Source organism: Rattus rattus, chromosome 13, assembly GCF_011064425.1.
Source record: "Rattus rattus isolate New Zealand chromosome 13, Rrattus_CSIRO_v1, whole genome shotgun sequence".
Lineage (NCBI taxonomy): Eukaryota > Metazoa > Chordata > Mammalia > Rodentia > Muridae > Rattus > Rattus rattus.
In genome coordinates this window covers 32,386,292-32,405,727 of record NC_046166.1, presented here as the reverse complement: position 1 = coordinate 32,405,727, position 19,436 = coordinate 32,386,292, and the positions used below count along the sequence as shown (strand labels likewise).

The following is a 19,436-nucleotide window of genomic DNA, read 5'->3' as shown; positions in this document are numbered from 1 at the left end:
GTGGCCCCGAGGCTCAAGTTCGGCCATGGGTTCCTGCCCACGGGCTCTCCTCGGTGGCAGCGACCAGGAAGATCTGTGCCGCCTCTTCCGGGAGCCTCCGTGCACCAGGGTTCCAGATGGCCTCCGGTGTTTTCCTCTGGAATCAGTAATGTTCCTTACTGCTTTTAATAATCTTTTCTTTATTTTGTTTGTTTGGTGTTTTGACTATTATGTGACGGGAGGTGTTTCTTTTCTGGTCCAATCTATTTGGAGTTCTGTAGGCTTCTTGTATGCTTATGGGTATCTCTTTTTTTAGGTTAGGGAAGTTTTCTTCTATGATTTTGTTGAAGATATTTACTGGTTCTTTGAGCTGGGAGTCTTCACTCTCTTCTATACCTATTATCCTTAGGTTTGATCTTCTCATTGAGTCCTGGATTTCCTGTATGTTTTAGACCAGTAGCTTTTTCTGCTTTACATTATCTTTGACAGTTGAGTCAATGATTTCTATGGAATCTTCTGCTCCTGAGATTCTCTCTTCCATCTCTTGTATTCTGTTGGTGAAGCTCGTATCTACAGCTCCTTGTCTCTTCTTTTGGTTTTCTATATCCAGGGTTGTTTCCATGTGTTCTTTCTTGATTGCTTCTATTTCCATTTTTAATTCCTTCAACTGTTTGATTGTGTTTTCCTGGAATTCTTTCAGGGATTTTTGTGACTCCTCTCTATGGGCTTCTACTTGTTTATTTATGATTTCCTGGAATTCTTTCAGGGATTTTTGCGATTCCTCTCTGTAGGCTTCTACTTGTTCTCTACAGGAGTTCTTCAAGTCTTTCTTGAAGTCCTCCAGCATCATGATCAAATATTATTTTGAAACTAGATATTGCCTTTCTGGTGTGTTTGGAAATTCCGTTTTGCTTTGGTGGGAGAATTGGGCTCCGATGATGCCATGTATTCTTGGTTTCTGTTGCTTGGGTTCCTGTGCTTGCCTCTCGCCATCAGATCATCTCTAGTGTTACTTTGTTCTGCTCTTTCTGACAGTGGCTAGACTGTCCTATAAGCCTGTGTGTCAGGAGTGCTGTAGACCTGTTTTCCTGTTTTCTTTCAGCCAGTTATAGGGACAGAGTGTTCTGCTTTCGGGCGTGTAGTTTTTCCTATCTACAGGTCTTCAGCTGTTCCTGTGGGCCTGTGTCTGGTGTTCACCAGGCAGGTCACTTGCAGCAGAAAAGTTGGTCTTACCTGTGGTCCCGAGGCTCAAGTTTGCATGTGGGGTGCTGCCTACGAGCTCTCCGCAGCGGCAGCAACCAGGAAGATCTGTGCCGCCCTTTCCGGGAGCCTCCGTGCACCAGGGTTCCAGATGGCATTTGGTGTTTTCCTCTGGCGTCAGAGATGTGTGCAGATTGCAGTCTCTTCTGGTTTCCCAGGCGTGTCTGCCTCTCTGAAGGTTTCTGGATTTTTCTTTTGATGAATATGAAGTGTCCTTCCTTATCTTTTTAAATGACTTTTAGTTGGAAATTGATTTTATTTGATATTAGGATGGCTACTCCAGCTGGCTTCTTCTGACCATTTGCTTGGAAAGTTGTTTTCCAGCCTTTTACTCTGAGGTAGTGTCTGTCTTTGTCTCTGAGGTGTGTTTCCCGTAGGCAGCAGAATGCGGTGTCCTCATTGCGTATCCAGTTTGTTAATCTATCTTTTCATTGTGGAGTTCAGACCTTTGATGTTGAGAGATATTAAGGAATAGTGATTATTGCTTCCTGTTACATTCATATTTGGATGTGAGATTATTTTTGTGTGCTTTTCTTCTCTTTGTTTTGTTGCCCAGACTATCAGTTTCTTGCTTTTTCTAGTGTGTAGCTTGCCTCCTTATGTTGGGCTTTACCACTTATTATCCTTTGTAGGGCTGGATATGTAGAAAGATATTGTGTAAATTTGGTTTTGTCATAGAATATCTTGGTTTCTCCATCTATGTTAATTGAGAGTTTTGCAGGATGCAGTAACCTGGGCAGACATTTGTGTTCTCTTACGGTCTGTATGACATCTGTCCAGGATATTCTGGCTTTCATAGTCTCTAGTGAGAAGTCTGGTATGATTCTGCTAGGTCTGCCTTAATATGTTACTTGACCTTTTTCCCTTACTGCTTTTAATATTCTTTCTTTATTTTGTGCGTTTGGTGTTTTGACTATTATGTGACGGGAGGTGTTTCTTTTCTGGTCCAATCTATTTGGAGTTCTGTAGGCTTCTTGTATGCTTATGGGTATCTCTTTCTTTAGGTTAGGGAAGTTTTCTTCTATGATTTTGTTGAAGATATTTACTGGTTCTTTGAGCTGGGAGTCTTCACTCTCTTCTATACCTATTATCCTTAGGTTTGATCTTCTCATTGATTCCTGGATTTCCTATATGTTTTGGCTTAGTAGCTTTTTCCGTTTTACATTATCTTTGACCGTTGTGTTGATGATTTCTATGGAATCTTCTGCTCCTGAGATTCTCTCTTCTATCTCTTGTATTCTTTTGATGATGCTTGTATCTGTGGCTCCTTGTCTCTTCCTTTGGTTTTCTATAGCCAGGCTTGTTTCCCTTTGTGCTTTCTTTATTGCTTCTATTTCCACTTTAATTCCTTCACTTGTTTGATTGTGTTTTCCTGGAATTCTTTCAGGAATTTTTGTGATTCCTCTCTATATCTTTTTTATCTATGTTTTCCTGCGTTTCTCTAAGGGAGTTCTTAATGTCTTTCTCTAAATCCTTCAGCATCATGATCAAGTGTGATTTTAAATCTAGATCTTGCTCTTCTGGTGTGTTTGGATATTCAGTGTTTGTTTTGGTGGGAGAATTGATCTTCAATGATGCCATGTAGGCTTGGTTTCTGTTGCTTGGGTTCCTGTGCTTGCCTCTCACCATCAGGTTGTCTCTAGTGTTCCTTGTTCTGCTATTTCTGACAGTGGCTAGACTTTCCTATGGGCCTGTGTGTCAGGAGTGCTGTAGACCTGTTTTCCTGTTTTCTTTCAGCCAGGTGTGGGAACGGAGTGTTCTGCTTTTGGGCCTTTGGTCTTTCCTGCCTACTGGTCTTCAGCTCTTCTTTTTGGACTGTGTCCTGAGTCCACCAGGCAGGTTGCTTAGAGCAGAAAAGTTGGTCTTACCTGTGGTCCCACATCTCAAGTTGCTTGTGGGGGGCTGCTTTTGAGCTCTCTGTGAAGGCAGCAACCAGGAGGGTCTGCGCTGCCTTTTTCTGGAGCCCCTGTGCACCAGGGTCCCAGATGGCGTTAGGTGTTTTCCTCTGGAGTCAGAGATGTGGGCAGAGTGTAGTCTCTTCTGACTTTCCAGGCGTGTCTGCCCCTCTGAAGGTTTAGCTCTCTCTCCCATGGCATTTGGGTGCAGAGAGCTGTTGATTGGTCCCTTCAGGTCTGGGGGTGTCTGGATTGTAGGGGACCTGCCGCTCTAGTGTCGATTTGGTGGTATATTACAAAAACAATATTAACAAACAATTCTCCTGTGTAATTTTTAAATTTTGTAATAGAATTTTTAGGGCAGTGAGACTATTCTGTATGATGTAGACATGGTACATATATAACATAGCTGTTGTGAGTTTTATAGCCTGGAAAATTGTTCAACAGAAAGAAAGAGCTCTAGGGCAAAGTAGGGACATTAGGTCATCAACGATGATAAATTAACTACATTAATAGAAGAGACTAATAATGGACAATCAGGATGGAATTGTATGCTTCTTGTAATCTAAATTTTCTAACTCATAAAGTGCTCTAACCAGTGTCTACTAATTTTACCTCAAATGTATACAGACAAATTGGAGCTACAAAAAACAAACAAACAAACAAACAAACTACATCCATTTTACTCTCATCATGAAACTTTAAAAATATGATTTATTTTATTAAATTCTACTTGTTTCTTTTGGAATGTATAGACATAGAAAATAAAACCTAAACTTCAGTTACATGTAGTGCACAATTGTGATCCCAGCATTTAGGAAGCTGAAGCAGGTACATTACCTGGAGTTGAGACTAGTCTTGGGTATGTAGTATCAGTCAGTTCCTACCCAGCTCAAACTGCAAAATAACAAAGCCCTTAATGGAGACCTAAGCAACAGTTAAGATATACATATATGTTTTGATATGTATAGGTATATACATATATATCACATTTATATTGACATACACATAGATATACATGTATGCACATATATATCATATATACACATGTGTTTATACAATGTATATTTATATCAGCTATATTTATATCAAAAATGAGAAAGCAAGAAAAAGAAGTATAAATTACTTATTAATTTATTTTTATAATTCATCCTATTTCAATAAAACTGTAGCAGATATTTAATTTACAAAATGTTTGGAATTTGAAATAACTTGATGAACCACAAAAAGTAAAATCTCTGATGCTATTAGGAGAATCAAGTATCATCTTCAACCTGAGTATATAAATAAACAAATAAATTTACTTAAACACAGTCATTTCTGTAACTGGCTTGATTACTGGCTAGTGGTATTAGAATATATTTTATTTTGTCTTTTTTTTTTCTTTTTTTGGAGCTAAGGACCAAACCCAGGTCCTTGCAATTGCTAGGCAAAGCGCTCTACCACTAAGCGAAATCCCCAACCCCAGAATACATTTTATTTACAGAAGAACCTACCGTTTATGCTCTTCACATAAATTGCAGTATCACATTTTAAAATGATTTGATATTTCTTATATAAATCACTGGAATAATCAACTAGAACTAAAGTGTCTAGGAGACTGGCAACAGCAGCCGAGATGCTATTGTGTGGTTAATAATTCATCTGCATCTTTAATAAAATATCTCTTTGGGCTGTTTATATGTTTCCATAAGTATACACAGACATCTAAAAATAGACTAGTTTTTATGTATTTTTTAGTGAAAATAAAGTAATACTTCAGAAATACAGAATATGGAGTCAATAATTAATTACTAAGTAGATTTCTTCTGCCTTGTTGATAGGACTGTGTTAGTTTCACCAGGAATTCAATATCAGTTCTCAGTGTTGCAAGACGGGTCTTAGCAGTCACAATTTTTTGCTTTTGTCCCTGCGTGGTATCTCAGTAAACTGAGCTATAATCTCACAGCTATCTATTCACATTTCCTTCCTTTATGTTAAGAAAATTATAGTTGCAAGCTTAAAAAAAAGTCAGGAGATAAAACTACTTTTAAATGGCCCCTTCTCTGAGAAGAAGGGGAGAAACTAATAGAGGAACAATTTGTAAAGGTGGAACTGGGGGTGGTGAATGCTACTGGGATGAAAAGTTATTAAAGAATAAATAAATTTAAAGCTATGGGACATGTTTCATGTTGAAGCAGCCCAACTGATAAATACATACTCAGGAATTTTCATAGCATTTACTCCCATCTTTGTCGCTTCTTGCTCATTATTGTTTTTTATTTTGTTTCTAATCTAATTATTTTAATGTTTGTTTGACATTTCATTTTTAAATTTTACTTATGTGAATAGAATTTGTTTGTGCACCACATATACAGTGCTATCAGAGGATAAAAAGCACTAGATCCTCTACAGTTGGAGTCATAGACAGTTGTGAGTTGCTGGTAGTTAACACTGGTTCTTTGTAAGAACAGTGAGTGCCAAAAAACAAAACAAAACAACAACAACAACAACAACAAAACAGCCAGTGCCTTTAACTTTGAAACATCTACAACATCTACACAGTCATTATTTTCTAACCCCCAAATTAAAGTCGATTAAATTCCATATTCTTAAAATGTTGTCCTTATTATGTAAATAATAGTCAAAATAAAATTAATTGGAGTATTCAGGCTACTTTCTAATCTCTCATTTTACAGTATGGTTATAGATATATCATTTACATAAACCTATCACCGCATGAAATAGAGTAAGAAATACTCTTAAACTAATCCTTATTTTCTTTGAAAGAAATTGATGAGCAATATTTGGTAGGTGGGATAGTATTTTAAAGATGTTTAGTCACTTTCAAATATCCAGCCCCATTTCCAATAATTAAATAATTTCCTACAATACAAACTTCTCTAGGGGAACTTAAAATGATGGGAAAGAGTCAAGCGTTGTGGCTTAACCATGTAATTCTATCCCTCTTGAAGGAGAGGCAGGGAAATCAGAAGTTCAAGACCAGCCTCTCTATTTAGACATGGGACTCTAACTCAAAAATCAAAGATGCAAACAAGCAAATGAAAGGAAGGAGCTGAAGGCATGCAAGAGTGGGACAGCAACTGTGGAGCATAGGCAAAGTCCTGGGCTTGAGAACCACAGTTGGCGATGGGGAACTCAAAGTTTTATTCCCAGGTCTTAAGCTTTTTTTCCCAATGAAAACAGATGGGTATTAAATAATAGATAGACAGTCAGACAGAGAGACACAGACAGTCATAATAAAGCTCTCTCTCTCTCTCTCTCTCTCTCTCTCTCTCTCTCACACACACACACACACACACACACACACACACACACACACACACACACCAGACATGGGGTTGGACACCTGTAATACTATACCCTATTGAGCCTAAGGCAAGAGAATTGCCTTATGTTTTTGCTTGCTTGGGTTAAATGGCTAGAATCCCCAATTAGTCAAGGATAGTCAAGGCCTTGTCTCAGAAGACCATAACCAATCAAACAACGAATAACTATTAAGGAGAAACTAGTACTGTTTGTTCCCAGAGGACACATTACACTAGCTCTAAACATGAAAATAGACTTTCCCTTTGTAGGCACAACTTTTATTTATACAGTATTTTAAAGACTATTGGAAACATGTTGTGGTTTAAGGTAGAATCAGTATTAAAACTAATCTTTAACAGCACTGCCCCCAAGGAACTAAGCAGAAGAGCTACCTTTGAAGTTCGGCCTGATTCTTGCATCATACCCGGATGTCCTCCCCATTAGTTTGTCCAGAAAATCAGAAGGTGACATTGGGGCACTTCGGGACCGTGCACTGTTTGTTTCCTTCGTGGCCACCAAACTGCAAATAAAGACAAAAATAAGACACTTTACAAACAGAAGTCAAACACTGCTTCCTGAAAACATAAAAGTGAGAAGCAAGAATGCCTTTGGCAATAACACAAAAAGAAACTTCTATACCCCACCGTGGACATTACAAAGCATATATTTATGGATTGATGATCACTGCTTATTTATAAAAGTCTCACATATATTCTTTCATTTGGGCAGCATGTGGTATTGCACAAGGGAACAAAACTTATTTCTAAACTTTTAAGATTTCACAATCTGTTACTCAGAATTGATGTCAGATTGCCACTTTTGCTAAAAGTATCCTGAGTGCTTGAGGCACTAAAGTATATGGGTGTAGCTGTGATGTGAGGTTTTTGTTGCTTTTATTTTGACAAAGGCTTCCACTTTTTACATTTTGTGCAATTTGCTCAGCAGTCCATGTGTGTTTGTCTTCTTAAACAGCATTGTATGAGTGACGTCCAATACTTCATTTTACCCTAATTCTTCCATTTCCAATTAAAGTCATGTTTTGTGATCACTAGGTTTATGACATCAATATAAAATTTTAAATGACACAATTTAGTTCACAACACATGGCTTATTCACAACCCTGTACATACATGTGGACACTTAGATGTCTAGAAACATATGAAGACTTTTCAACCTCCCCCCCCATGGAAACATGCAAATCCAGTGTAGTATTTTTCTCACTGTTGTTCATTGCCTCAGGTACCTGTAAAACCAAGCAAGATATCTATAAATACTTTTGATAAATGTCTCCAGGAGAAAAGCTTTTTACAGTGGTGAGTTACACGTTACATTAAATAAAAGGCTCTTTGCCAGTACATTTTTCCCAGGGAAATGTGAAAATAACAATGGCACCCTAAGAATGAGACACTGAATTGAAACTCCATTCTGCACCTTGTGATTGACTGCTCCTTGTTGTTTTGTGTGTGTGTGTGTGTGTGTGTGTGTGTGTGTGTGTGTGTGTGTGTTCCCACAGAGCTTAAGAAGTTGGGCTAGGAATTCAGAAAACTGTAATGAGACAAGTTTCACTCTTCTCACAAAGAGTTATGTATCTTTGGTAATTAAATTACTTCCTGGATTGCTGCAAGCCCCCTATGAACTGGCCGAGGTTTGAAAATGTTGGGGACAGCTTTCTTCCACCATTTAGGGAGTTGATAAACCCTACTTTCCCCTACCATTCCTACAATGTACCTCATAAACATCTTGACATATTGGTTTTATGTTTTTCTCTAAACATCTAATGTACTTATGTCTCCATGTTTTAGCTCCTTTCTATGATACATAATTTTATTTCTTTCATGTATGATCTCAGGTACTTCCTTACCATTATTATCTTATGATAATACTCTTTCTCAAACTAACATCAAAATTTGTTATTAAAAGAAAAAATTTGTAATTCTTTTGAGTTTTCAGACTGAGAAATGAAAAGCCATTAATAACTGCATAAGAATAACCCTTTAACTGATATTCTAGTGGTAAAATTGAAAGCAATATATTTCATCCATCTATCTATCTATCTATCTATCTATCTATCTATCTATCTATCTATCTATCATCTATCTTTGTCAGAATATCATCTCTACATCCACAAACAATGTATATCTCTACCAGAAAATGAGAAGATATTTATCTACCTAAGAGTAGTAGATGTTAATTTTCAGTGAATATTATCATGGCAAACAATATTACTAAGAATTGAAGTTAAGATTTAAGTTTCTTGGGCTGGAGAGATGGCTCAGCAGTTAAGAGCACCCGACTGCTCTTCCAGAGGTCCTGAGTTCAATTTCCAGCAACCACATGGTGGCTCACAACCATTTGTAAAGAGATCCGATGCCCTCTTCTGGTGTGTCTGAAGACAGCTACAGGGTACTTATATATAATAAATGAATAAATCTTTAAAAAAAAAGATTTAAGTTTCTTCTTCATTTTTGACAAAAGTAATTATATTTATTTAGCAGATAAAATAATTTTTGTACTATTTTATTTTATTAGAATTTTATCTTTCAAAAACTTTGTGCTTTATAAATACTTTTGTTGATCTATTTCTAGAATTCTAAGATATCATTAGAAAATACTACACACTAACTCCGTCTTACATTATACCAGTAAATGCAAAAATACATCTTTTCATCACACAATAAGCAGTTATATATTCTTTGCAACAAATTATTTAACATTTGAATCAATCTGAAGACTCACATACTGAAAATTTTTATTAGTGGCCATAAAGATCTCATCTGAGCTTTGCCTTATCAATGAATTGTGATAGGAAGCTCAAGGCAGGTTCCTTACCGATAACTACAGAGAAGTCAGCTGAAGAAAATGACTGAAGAGAAGGCTGGCTGATCACTGTAACCATCTGCTACTGGTTTCCTTTGATGGTATATAATGGTTGACTGCTGTCATTGTCCATCCCTACAGATCATTTATTTTGTATTTTTGAATAAAGACATCTGTTCATTTCTGATGCTGGGTACAAGAGCCATATAACAGTGTCCTGCTTTCAACTAACATCACTGAGGCATCTTTACTGTTCTGTTAGCATCAGGGCTGCACTTGTCACCACATGAGAAGTTCAGAAGCAGCCTATCTGTGGAGGGTGGGAATGCTTGTGTACCAAGTGTCCAATTATGTGACAACCTTTGTGTAGCAAAATTTCATTTAAAGATAAAAAATGATCTCATCTGTATATTTTTTCTTTAATAATCTCTTCAAACTCTAGTATTGGTTAATACTAAAATAAAATGATCTTTGATATTTTCATTGTCTGATATATTATGATCACATTTTTTAAAAAAGAAGACATAGTAAGAAAACAAATTACATAATAAAGACAATGGAAAAGATTTTATATAGCTAATGTGGCATATTTCCACCAGTGAATATTTTTATGTTTAAAATACATCATTAAGACATAGAAGGTAGCAGTGATAAGTTGAATTCAACGTGAAGGTTGCTTCTTTCTGTGTGTGTTCATACATGTGTGCATGAATGCATGTGTACATGTGGGGTGTGTGTGTGTGTGTGTGTGTGTGTGTGTGTGTGTGTGTGTGTTTATGATCTGAATAGAAGCAAAGCATCTTCTTCTCAACAGATCTTCTGTGAGCCCAACACAAAGAACATTGGTGCACTACATTGGTATCAGCACCAAATTCTTGGTTGAATATTTCAAATTGTATTGTCAAATAGAATCAAATACTACCCACAATCAATATGTTAAATAGTTCTTTGGAGATTTGTTATTACTATTTCAGTGACAAAATAAATTTTTACTTCATCAAGTAATAATACATTTTTAAAATAATAAGTAATAAAAATCGATTCCCATTTATAAATAAGACATCTTGATTATGTTTTTTGTTTCATTTCAATAAATCAGGTATTGAAATCATTTTGTGTAGGGCTCTGGCACCTGGGACTTTTCCAGGGAGATCTCTGGTCCAGCTAAGTGCTCGGGTTTGGGCGAGGGAGAGAGAACTCAGTCAGGTGGAGGGACTGCTTCCTCTGTCTCTGCTGCTCATTCTGCTCCTTTCCACCACCACTTTGGCTGCTCAGGTCGTGCTTAGCCAGCAGGAGACTGACTATCTGGTGAAGGGTTCAGGTGAGCTCCTGGCAGCAATTTCGGGAGAGAAGATCTCTTCCACATGTGGTGGTGTTACAGCTCTTATGACAGAAGCTCTCAGACAATGGAATAATTCCTGCACACATTTAATCCTGAACACGATTCTTAAATACAGTTTTTGGGTGGGTCAGTGTCTGACAGCAGGTGCTTCCGGTGAGTTTGGCCTGAGACCATGGGAAGACCTCATCTACATATTCGGGGGCATGGTCCTGTGTCTATGACTGATCTGTTTTGAGCCTACCCTACGTGACTTGTGGTCACATCCTCATCTGTGGAGGAGGGGCTTGGGGCATTGTCCTCTGTGACAGATCTTTCTTGAACCTTTGTAACCTGTGGTCACATCCTTACCTGTGGAGCAGGGGCTTGGGGCATTACCCTAAGTTTCTGTCTCAAACCTCTCTACAGGGGGTTGGGGGTGGGGCTGCAGCTAGAGAGGCTTTGATCTCCTAGAAGACTGGGAATGTGCCTGCCATCCCCTTTAGGGTCTCCAGTGATTTGACTTATCTTGACCAGCAATCAGGGTACTTTTCATAGCAGGCTGCCACACAATTGTACTTTTTTTAAATTTGATTTTTGTTACTCCTATAAAATTTATCAAGAAATATGATCTTGCCTTCTTAATTTTGTGTTTCTGGCTATTGCACAAAACATTGTGACTCGGATCACCAGGAATGCTAACATATGAGAATAGATTTTTGTTAAGGACAAAAATTGTATGAGTAGAATTTCATGAAATTATTTATTAAGCAATAAATACTGAGGCCTGGCAAAGATTTTACATTATTCCTTAGAGAGTTTAATAAGAAAAAGATTTAGGAGACTAAAAAAAGTTTATAAACAGAATATTTCTATTTAAAGATATATGTATGCACACATTCACACACATCACTAAATACCAGCATTCTGTTAACACAATGATATCACCCATTGTTTATACAATTAATAGTCAATGTAATTTTAAGAAGTGAAAAAATTGAATCTCCGAATCTCCTGTAGTCTAGTATGAGACATGGAAGGTATATTTCTGCCAAATAGTTTTAGAAGTGTAAACCATTTCAGTGCACATCAGAAAAGCCATAGAAACTATCTACTTTCTCTAAAAAGCAACAATGGATTTTATTGCTAAATATTACCTTATGATTTTTCAGGCTTAAATTTTCATAATAAATAAAATTAAATTGATAATTGACATATTTAATATAATTATTTATCTAACTTGAATTTCCATGTTGAAGCCTGTGGTAATAGAATGTGGAAATTTGTGCAGCTTACTAACTTACAGATGTAAAGTGATCATAAAAGAATTTCCAGAGGTTGGTTTAAGCTCCTCCCAGTTTGAGGTCACAGAGGGAAGACACTGATTGATCTTTGAATGAGCAAACCTTTGCTAGACACTTAGGTTTTTTGTGGCTTAATTTTGGCCATTTTATATTGCAGTACTATGAGAAAAACATTTCTTTTGTGTATACACTCATATTTCCAACTGACTATTACCATTTCCTACATGGGCTACTGCCAGAGAGCCATACAATTAGGTTGAAGTGTTTGGTTTTATTTAGATAGACTTAATTTTGAGTGAAAGTGAATTTGCCTGGGAAAGGACCAATGAATCATGTCTATGAAATAATACTTTTCCTTTCATAAAAATGAACAGACTTTGCATACATGTGAGACTTTGTGTTGCCTCTAATTCTTGATCTTATGTGTTCCTAAAACTTTCTGCTTACACAATAATATCTGAGTTTTGTACCCTATTAACATTAGCTGTAAGATAATTTATATTTAAAATATTTCATGCTAAAACATACATAAAGCTCTATAATATGAATGTGCAGTTTTGAATTGTCAACTTCATTTGCATACATTTTCAAAAGTGTTTGTTTTTACTTTTTTTTTAGCCTCATGGTACAAATAGGAAATGAGAAAGTTTACAGTATTAATTGAAGAAAGATATTCTGAAAATAGACATTATCATCAAGGTCAGATTTTGTTCAAACCTCTACAACAAAGCTAAGATATTTACAAGTTGCAATGATTGTTAGCAAATTGTCATGATCAGCATTTTTAAAAGAAGCGAACTTGACTCATATTTGTGAGTCTTCTCAAAATCAGTGTTAATTAGATTTCCTCCCACACTTGGCTGCTGCTCATTTCTTTGGTGTGCTGAAGATCCCACTTACTATTAACTTCATTTGGAAATCATGTAAACATATTCCCTTAAAACATTTTTAAAATCTAAATATTTTACATATTAATTGTAGAAAGACACAATATTTGAAAGTTCAGAAGCTTTTTAAATATAATTCTTTGAGAATTTCAGTAATATATAATATGTTCATATTCACCTTCAAGCATCCCTTCAACACCTCCTAGATTTGCCATCAACCTTTCAATACTCTTTCACCCCTGTCTTCTTTTGATGTAAATAATGCACCAAGTCCATTTAGTATTAACCACACTCAGGTGAGTGGAATCATCCTCTGAGCGTGGCCAGTATGCCGGGACCATTCCCTTAGAGAAAACTGACTTTTCCTTTCCAAGAAACTATCAGTTTTCTATAGTTCCACAGTTAGGTAGGACAGGTGAGGGCTTATGAGTCTCTCCCCTCTGTGCTAGAATGTGGTCAGGATTGAACTTCTATAGACCTTATGCAGGGCAATCACAGTGGGTGTGACTTCGTGAGTGCAGTTGTGCTGCAGAATCCGGAAGTCACTGTTTCAATCTGGTTCTCTATGACCTCTGGCTCTTGGGATTGTTCTATTCTGTCTTCTGGGTTAGTTCCTGTTCCTTATAAATGGGATGTGATACACACAACACACTTTCTGCACTTTTATTAGTTATAGATTTCTGCATTAACTGCCACCCAGTGAACAAAGAAACTTCTGGAATAAGGTCTGAGAACTGAACTAACAGATGGTTATAGAGATATAGATTTACAAGATGGATGGAAAGTATGTCCATTTGGCAGAATACAAGTAGATTCACCAATCGAACCTTTTAAAGGTTTGAATACACTACTCACTTAATTTCTTGACATCAAAATTATCAAGAACTTTGAAAAGATAAACAGAGTTTTTGGTGGTCAAATCCAGTGCTTTTAACTTTAGTTAAAATCTCAACTGCTTTATCAATGCTAAATGAATATTCGTATTGTAAGTGGTAATCAGAGATTTAGAGTAGGGAAAATATTACAATGTAAGAGAAATTTTTTGTATTTATGGCTACAAACCTCAATGCATATTACTTTTTTGAGCTGATTTGAACAAGGTGACCTGTTGAGAACAATTGAGTATTCAAATTAGAGGCAGAAAGGTGGTTTGTGCAACAGAAAGTGTTCCTTGTGTCTTCTATGTCTCCATTTATGTCTTGTAAAGTTCCTTGGGAACATCAAGTCCAGTTGTTATTGCTTGACATTGTCTGAGTGAGAGTAAAACACAGTCCCAAATGGAAGAAATCAGTGTATTATTCATTTTCATTATGCTTCAGTGTAGGAAGAACTGAAGAAAACATAATCCATCTTAAAATAAGTGACATTTTGATTATTTCAAACAAAATCATTAGGTTTAAGGGAATTATTACAATTAAGACATTATTAATAGATTTTTTTTGATTTTTATATTAACAGGAAGATCAATGTGGAATAATATAAATGGACAATTTTTGAATGCCTCTGCAGGAACATAAATACTAAACATAATACCTGATGGACTATGGGTTCTTGAATATTGCTACTGGGCAATGTGTTAATAAAATATGAGTATGTTTTTAAATGATCCCATTTCTTCCTGAAATGAGTATGTGGAATTTTACATTGCCAACAGAAATGACAACTGCCTCCAGGTTACTAAGGTGCACAAGTGTTGCAAATGGTATCACAATAACCTAGGTGAGTATCATTAGTTATACTGAAAGAATAAAAAATGCAGCTAAGAAGTCAGAAGTTTAAAAAAGCCCTAAATACCTCAATTTCCAGACCCTGCCCTCTACCTGTACTAGCTGACCATAAAGTTAGATGAAAATCTTAGAGAACAATCTTGAGAAACAGGGAGTTTCTCCTTGTGATTTTTCACTGGTATTCTTGTGATTTTCCAATGACACCACCCCTGCCCCCTTGGGTTGTGGTTTCTCCCTTTAAATACCCTTTCTCCCAGCCTCTCCGGGTCGAACTCCACTGCCCCTGCATGGGATATGAGTCTCGACCCCAGTGCACTGGTTCCTATCAATAAACCTCATGTTTATTACAGCAAGGACGGTCTCATGTGAGTTCTTGGGGGGTCGCATCATCTGGAGACTTGAGTGCAGGTCTTCCTGCTCCGGTGTCTTTCAATACATTATGGCTGGGTTCACAAGTTTTTCCCAGCACATTCACATACTAAAACTACCAGGATATATTTTAAATCAAGTTAATCTTTCTTTTCCAAAGTGCTATAAGAGAGTGAAGACATGTGCCTTTGTACTTAGCTAATGAAAAATACCGTGTAGTCTTGTCTCTTTAAACAACTGCACCTTTTTTATACCATCATTTCTTTCAGTGTTAAAACCATGCTGTTATGCCTCTTATATAAGAAAAAGGAAACAAAAACAGACAGAAAAACCTCTTTTAAAAACTGAAAAAAATACACAGTGAGAAATATCATGGCTAATCGCTGCAGAGCAAAGAAATTCACAGCAGAGAACATGACATTTGAGGTTGTATTTTATAAAGCAATAAATTTCAGGAGCAGCAGCTGAGAACTTAACAATAGAGTGCAGGTTCTGAATGTTTTATGAGTCTAACATGAAAACAGTTACATCCTGGCTCACTTGACGTGTAAATTCATAAGAGCCAAAGATGTCAGAGAATTATTATCGTTGGCAAAAATAATCAGAAACACAGAATCTTAGAAGATTCCATGGTTTCCTTGGAATCACCTGTTTCTAAGATTATATTGAAATACAGTGATGCTAGATGCTGGCAACCTTCCATTATAATTAAAAAAATGTAACAGCTATGTAGGGAAAATAATCAAGCAACACCCTAGATTTCAATTATGCCTATCTATCTATCTATCTATCTATCTATCTATCTATCTATCTATCTACCATCTATCATCTATTTATCATTTATTGAGATTTCTGTATCTATAGGCATACATAGATTAGATAGATGAAATATATCTAGATATATCTACTTATAGATATCTGTAGATTAGATAGATAAATATATGATGAAAAAAGGACTAATAATAAAATTTAGGATAAGTATATAATTAATATTCAGATATTAATATCACTATACTAACTTTAAATGAATTTTTCTGTACATTTAAAGAATTAAAACATAAGTTATAGAGTTTCAGCAAAAAAGCCTACTTTTATTTAACAACCAAACTAAAAGGATACAAATTTAAAATAAATTAGGTTTAAGAGCTCAACTGTCTTCACAATAGATTAGGTGCAACTAAAATACGTGAATCACTCATTTCTAAGACGGATCAAAAAAGATGCTTAAAAGTTATTATGGACAGCTACTAGAATGAAGACCAGAGGATGGAGTGAAAAGTACTGTGAAAACTAGTAAAAAGTACATGAACAACTATAAAATAGGAAAATAAGAGGATGAGTAGGAAATCTAGACAGAAGTAGTAACCAAAGGATTAATTGGTAAAGATACCCTGAAACTAAATATATTTAGCTGCAGCATCACTAGTTGTACAAGGACTATTTAAAGGTAATCTTGAGTTATACTCAATATGCCTTAAAATAAGCAGGAGAAAGATAACTGTAACTTTAATAATATTAATTACAGCATTATATTATTATTATTATTATTATTATTATTATTATTATTATTATTATTATTGCTCTGTGACCTAAAGCAGGCAGGAAAAATAGCTATAATTTTATTACTATTATTAATTTATAATGTGGAAGATAAAATCTGAAGTCTCAAAAGTTCTAGGAAAGTATTTTATCAATGATTCACAATGTAGCAATTACAGTTGAACAATATTCATTTGTATACAAAACATACTTTTATCACAAATCACTCTTTTTTACTGAACACTACACTAGCTCTGAGGTTAAAATTCTTGATAACTCCTGTAGCTGATTATCTCATGGGTAAAGGATGGTCTGCTTGGTAGTTTTGGCATCAGTTTATTTCAGCCAGAAGAACCAAAAGGCCATAACACAGCTAATTAAATCGCTAATTTGTAGTTTCCTAATGACTTATTTATTTTAAAGAAAACTAATTAAATGTTTCAGAGTACATAGAAATTGCTTAGAATCGTCTTAACATCTCATATTATGCATTGAGTGCACAGGATAATTAAACAGAGGTCTCATGGTACAGTGATTAAAGGCTCCAGATGCACAATCGGGAGCCTCACTTTGTGTGCCTTGCTGTCATTATCTAGTAGTTTGGCCTTGGGCAAGTGAGATATTCTTTTACCAGTAAGAAAACAGACTTAACAGTGATTCACATTTTTTCTCACAGATAAGTTTAATAAAATAAATGGCCAAATTTATAATGTTTATTTAAATGCCAGGAAGTTATGACAAAGACATTTTACTTTTGCATTTAGCACCATGACTCTTTGATTGAACTCAAGAGAAATCAATGCATGCTAATTCATGTAAAATATCCTGGGTGGCTAGAGTGGGAGTTTGTAGCCTGAGTAGAAGTGACACAGAGAAACCTTTGTAGTTAATGAGGCACACAAACAGAAAAGTAATAAGATTGACTCATCCCTGGTCATGAATGCAATTCCTATTTGAAACTGTTTTAGCAAGAGAAACTCGAAGTCAAATGTTGATGCCCGCACCAACACGACACTGAGAATCAGGCGAAAGCCTGCGGGATTAAAGAACACACACACACACACACACACACACACACACACACACACACACACACACACACACACACACGGGTTATTCGTGTTAAGCAAGAAAAGGAAGGGGCTCCTGTAGCTTTACTCACCTAATATATACCCCAAGTTGACCAGGTGGAAAAGGTCTGGGAAGCACAGTAGGAAACCCTGGCTCAAGACTTTGGTAACAAAAGACCAACTACAAGCCCTGAATTAACTAGGGAGAAATCCTGGAAGACCAGCCTAAACCTCAAAAACAAAAGACTGGGAAGACAAAAGACAGGAACGAATTGACCTTTGCCCAGGTGTGTCCTGTACCTGGCCAGACTGCTCCTTTGTTAGGAACAAAAGACTTCCACAGGCATCAGCAGGGCTCAGCAGGGGTCAGACCCTGCAAGAGACGCAGAAGGGTCTGACAAGGGGGGTGAAACATTCCAGGGGACCTAGGAGGCTCTGACAGTCAAATTGAGAAATGGTCTATCTATATGGGCACTAAGTAACATTCTTGTCTACTCAAAATTCTCATTCATGACATTGAATCTGCTGTAACTCAATGAATGAATTTGCTGTTAACATTTCAGCAAAAAAAAAAATTCAATAGATAGTTGAAATGGATTTTGCTTCTGTAGTATATTTTAAATAACTCAAAGTGAATCTATCTGTACAAAGCTCTGTAAATATGTAACGGGGGTGGGTGTAGTTTAGAACTTCATGCAGAAAAAAAATGTTTTAAAGGACAAATGACAGGAAAAAAGTACCATGACGTCTAGATGTAAAGACACAGGAAATACCAGAACATCAAGAAACTTAGTACAATTAGAATAGAAACAAGGGATGCTAGCAAAATGCCAAGAGGGGCTGCAGAACATGATGGCTTCCACACTACTCAGAATCTTAGACATTCAGCTGAAAGGAAAATTATACAGATTTAAGGTTTAAAAATATGAAGTTAAAAGAGTAAGTTTCAAAATTCACAAACTCAGGGCTAAACACTGTGAAAAGCAAGTCCAGGCAGCCCCGCCCTGCCGCTAGGACTAACAGACCATAAAGATAAAGAAAAGGAATGCAGGAACCAGCCTGAGTTATCAGGACTGACCCAAACCATCTGGCAGAAAGGCACCTCCCCCAGCTTACTCAGAGTCACACCTTAACCAGATGTCCTTCAAACCCTGATAAGCCCCTAGCTCCTAAAATTCTGTACGCTCCAGTCAATACTTACTCTCCTGCTGTGCTGTAATCTCACTGCCATGTTTAAATGAGCCAATCACTTATAGCCGTGCCAGAAATTGGCCAATTGTGTGTAACCGCGCCAAACCCCCTAGCCTTCCCTATATAAACCCCTGACTTTTGAGCTTCGGGGTCGACACCTCTGTCTCCTGCACAGGATACGTGTCGACCCGGAGATGCCCGTAATAGATCTCCGTAATAAACCTCGCCTTTGCTTATTACATCCAAAATGGTCTCTCTGTGTCTGGGGTCTGTGATTTCCCGCGACTTTAGAAAGGGTCTTTCTTCGGGGATCTTTCACAGCCTGGATCAGTCATCTTCTATAATCTGTCAATGCTTCCAGTGGAGAAATTGTGTTACCTCACTCAGCCACAAAACTTTTGATCTACAATTTTCCCTGCTTGATTAAAGGTGGCACAGAAATTGTGGGAGTGGCCAACCAATGACTGGTCCAGCTTGAGAACCATTGCATTAAAAGGAGCCCACCCTTGACAGTACCTGGAGGGGTAGGAATCAGAAGCTGGATTGCCCAGACACCTATGATAGAACCAAATATGACTGGCAAGAATGTTTTAAAAAAGAATGATTTCTAATGATACTCTTCTATACTCATAGACAATACCCTTGCATATAATCACTAGAGAGGTTTCATTCAGCAACTGATGGAAACATATACAGAGACCCACAGCCAAGCATTAGGTAGAGTAGAGGAATCCTGAAGAAAGAGGGGGAAGAAGGATTGTTGGAAACAGA

The 19,436-nt window shown here is 36.7% G+C and overlaps 1 protein-coding gene across 2 annotated transcripts in view; it reads right to left on the bottom strand.

The window, feature by feature from the left end:
* Window positions 1-19,436, bottom strand: part of Glra3 (glycine receptor alpha 3) — a 251,344-nt gene that overhangs the window by 211,129 nt on the left and 20,779 nt on the right. For both annotated transcript variants that reach the window (XM_032918805.1, XM_032918806.1), the window contains exon 2: window positions 6,836-6,963. In XM_032918805.1, coding sequence (XP_032774696.1) covers window positions 6,836-6,963 — 128 coding nt within the window. The remainder of the gene's footprint in view (window positions 1-6,835; window positions 6,964-19,436) is intronic.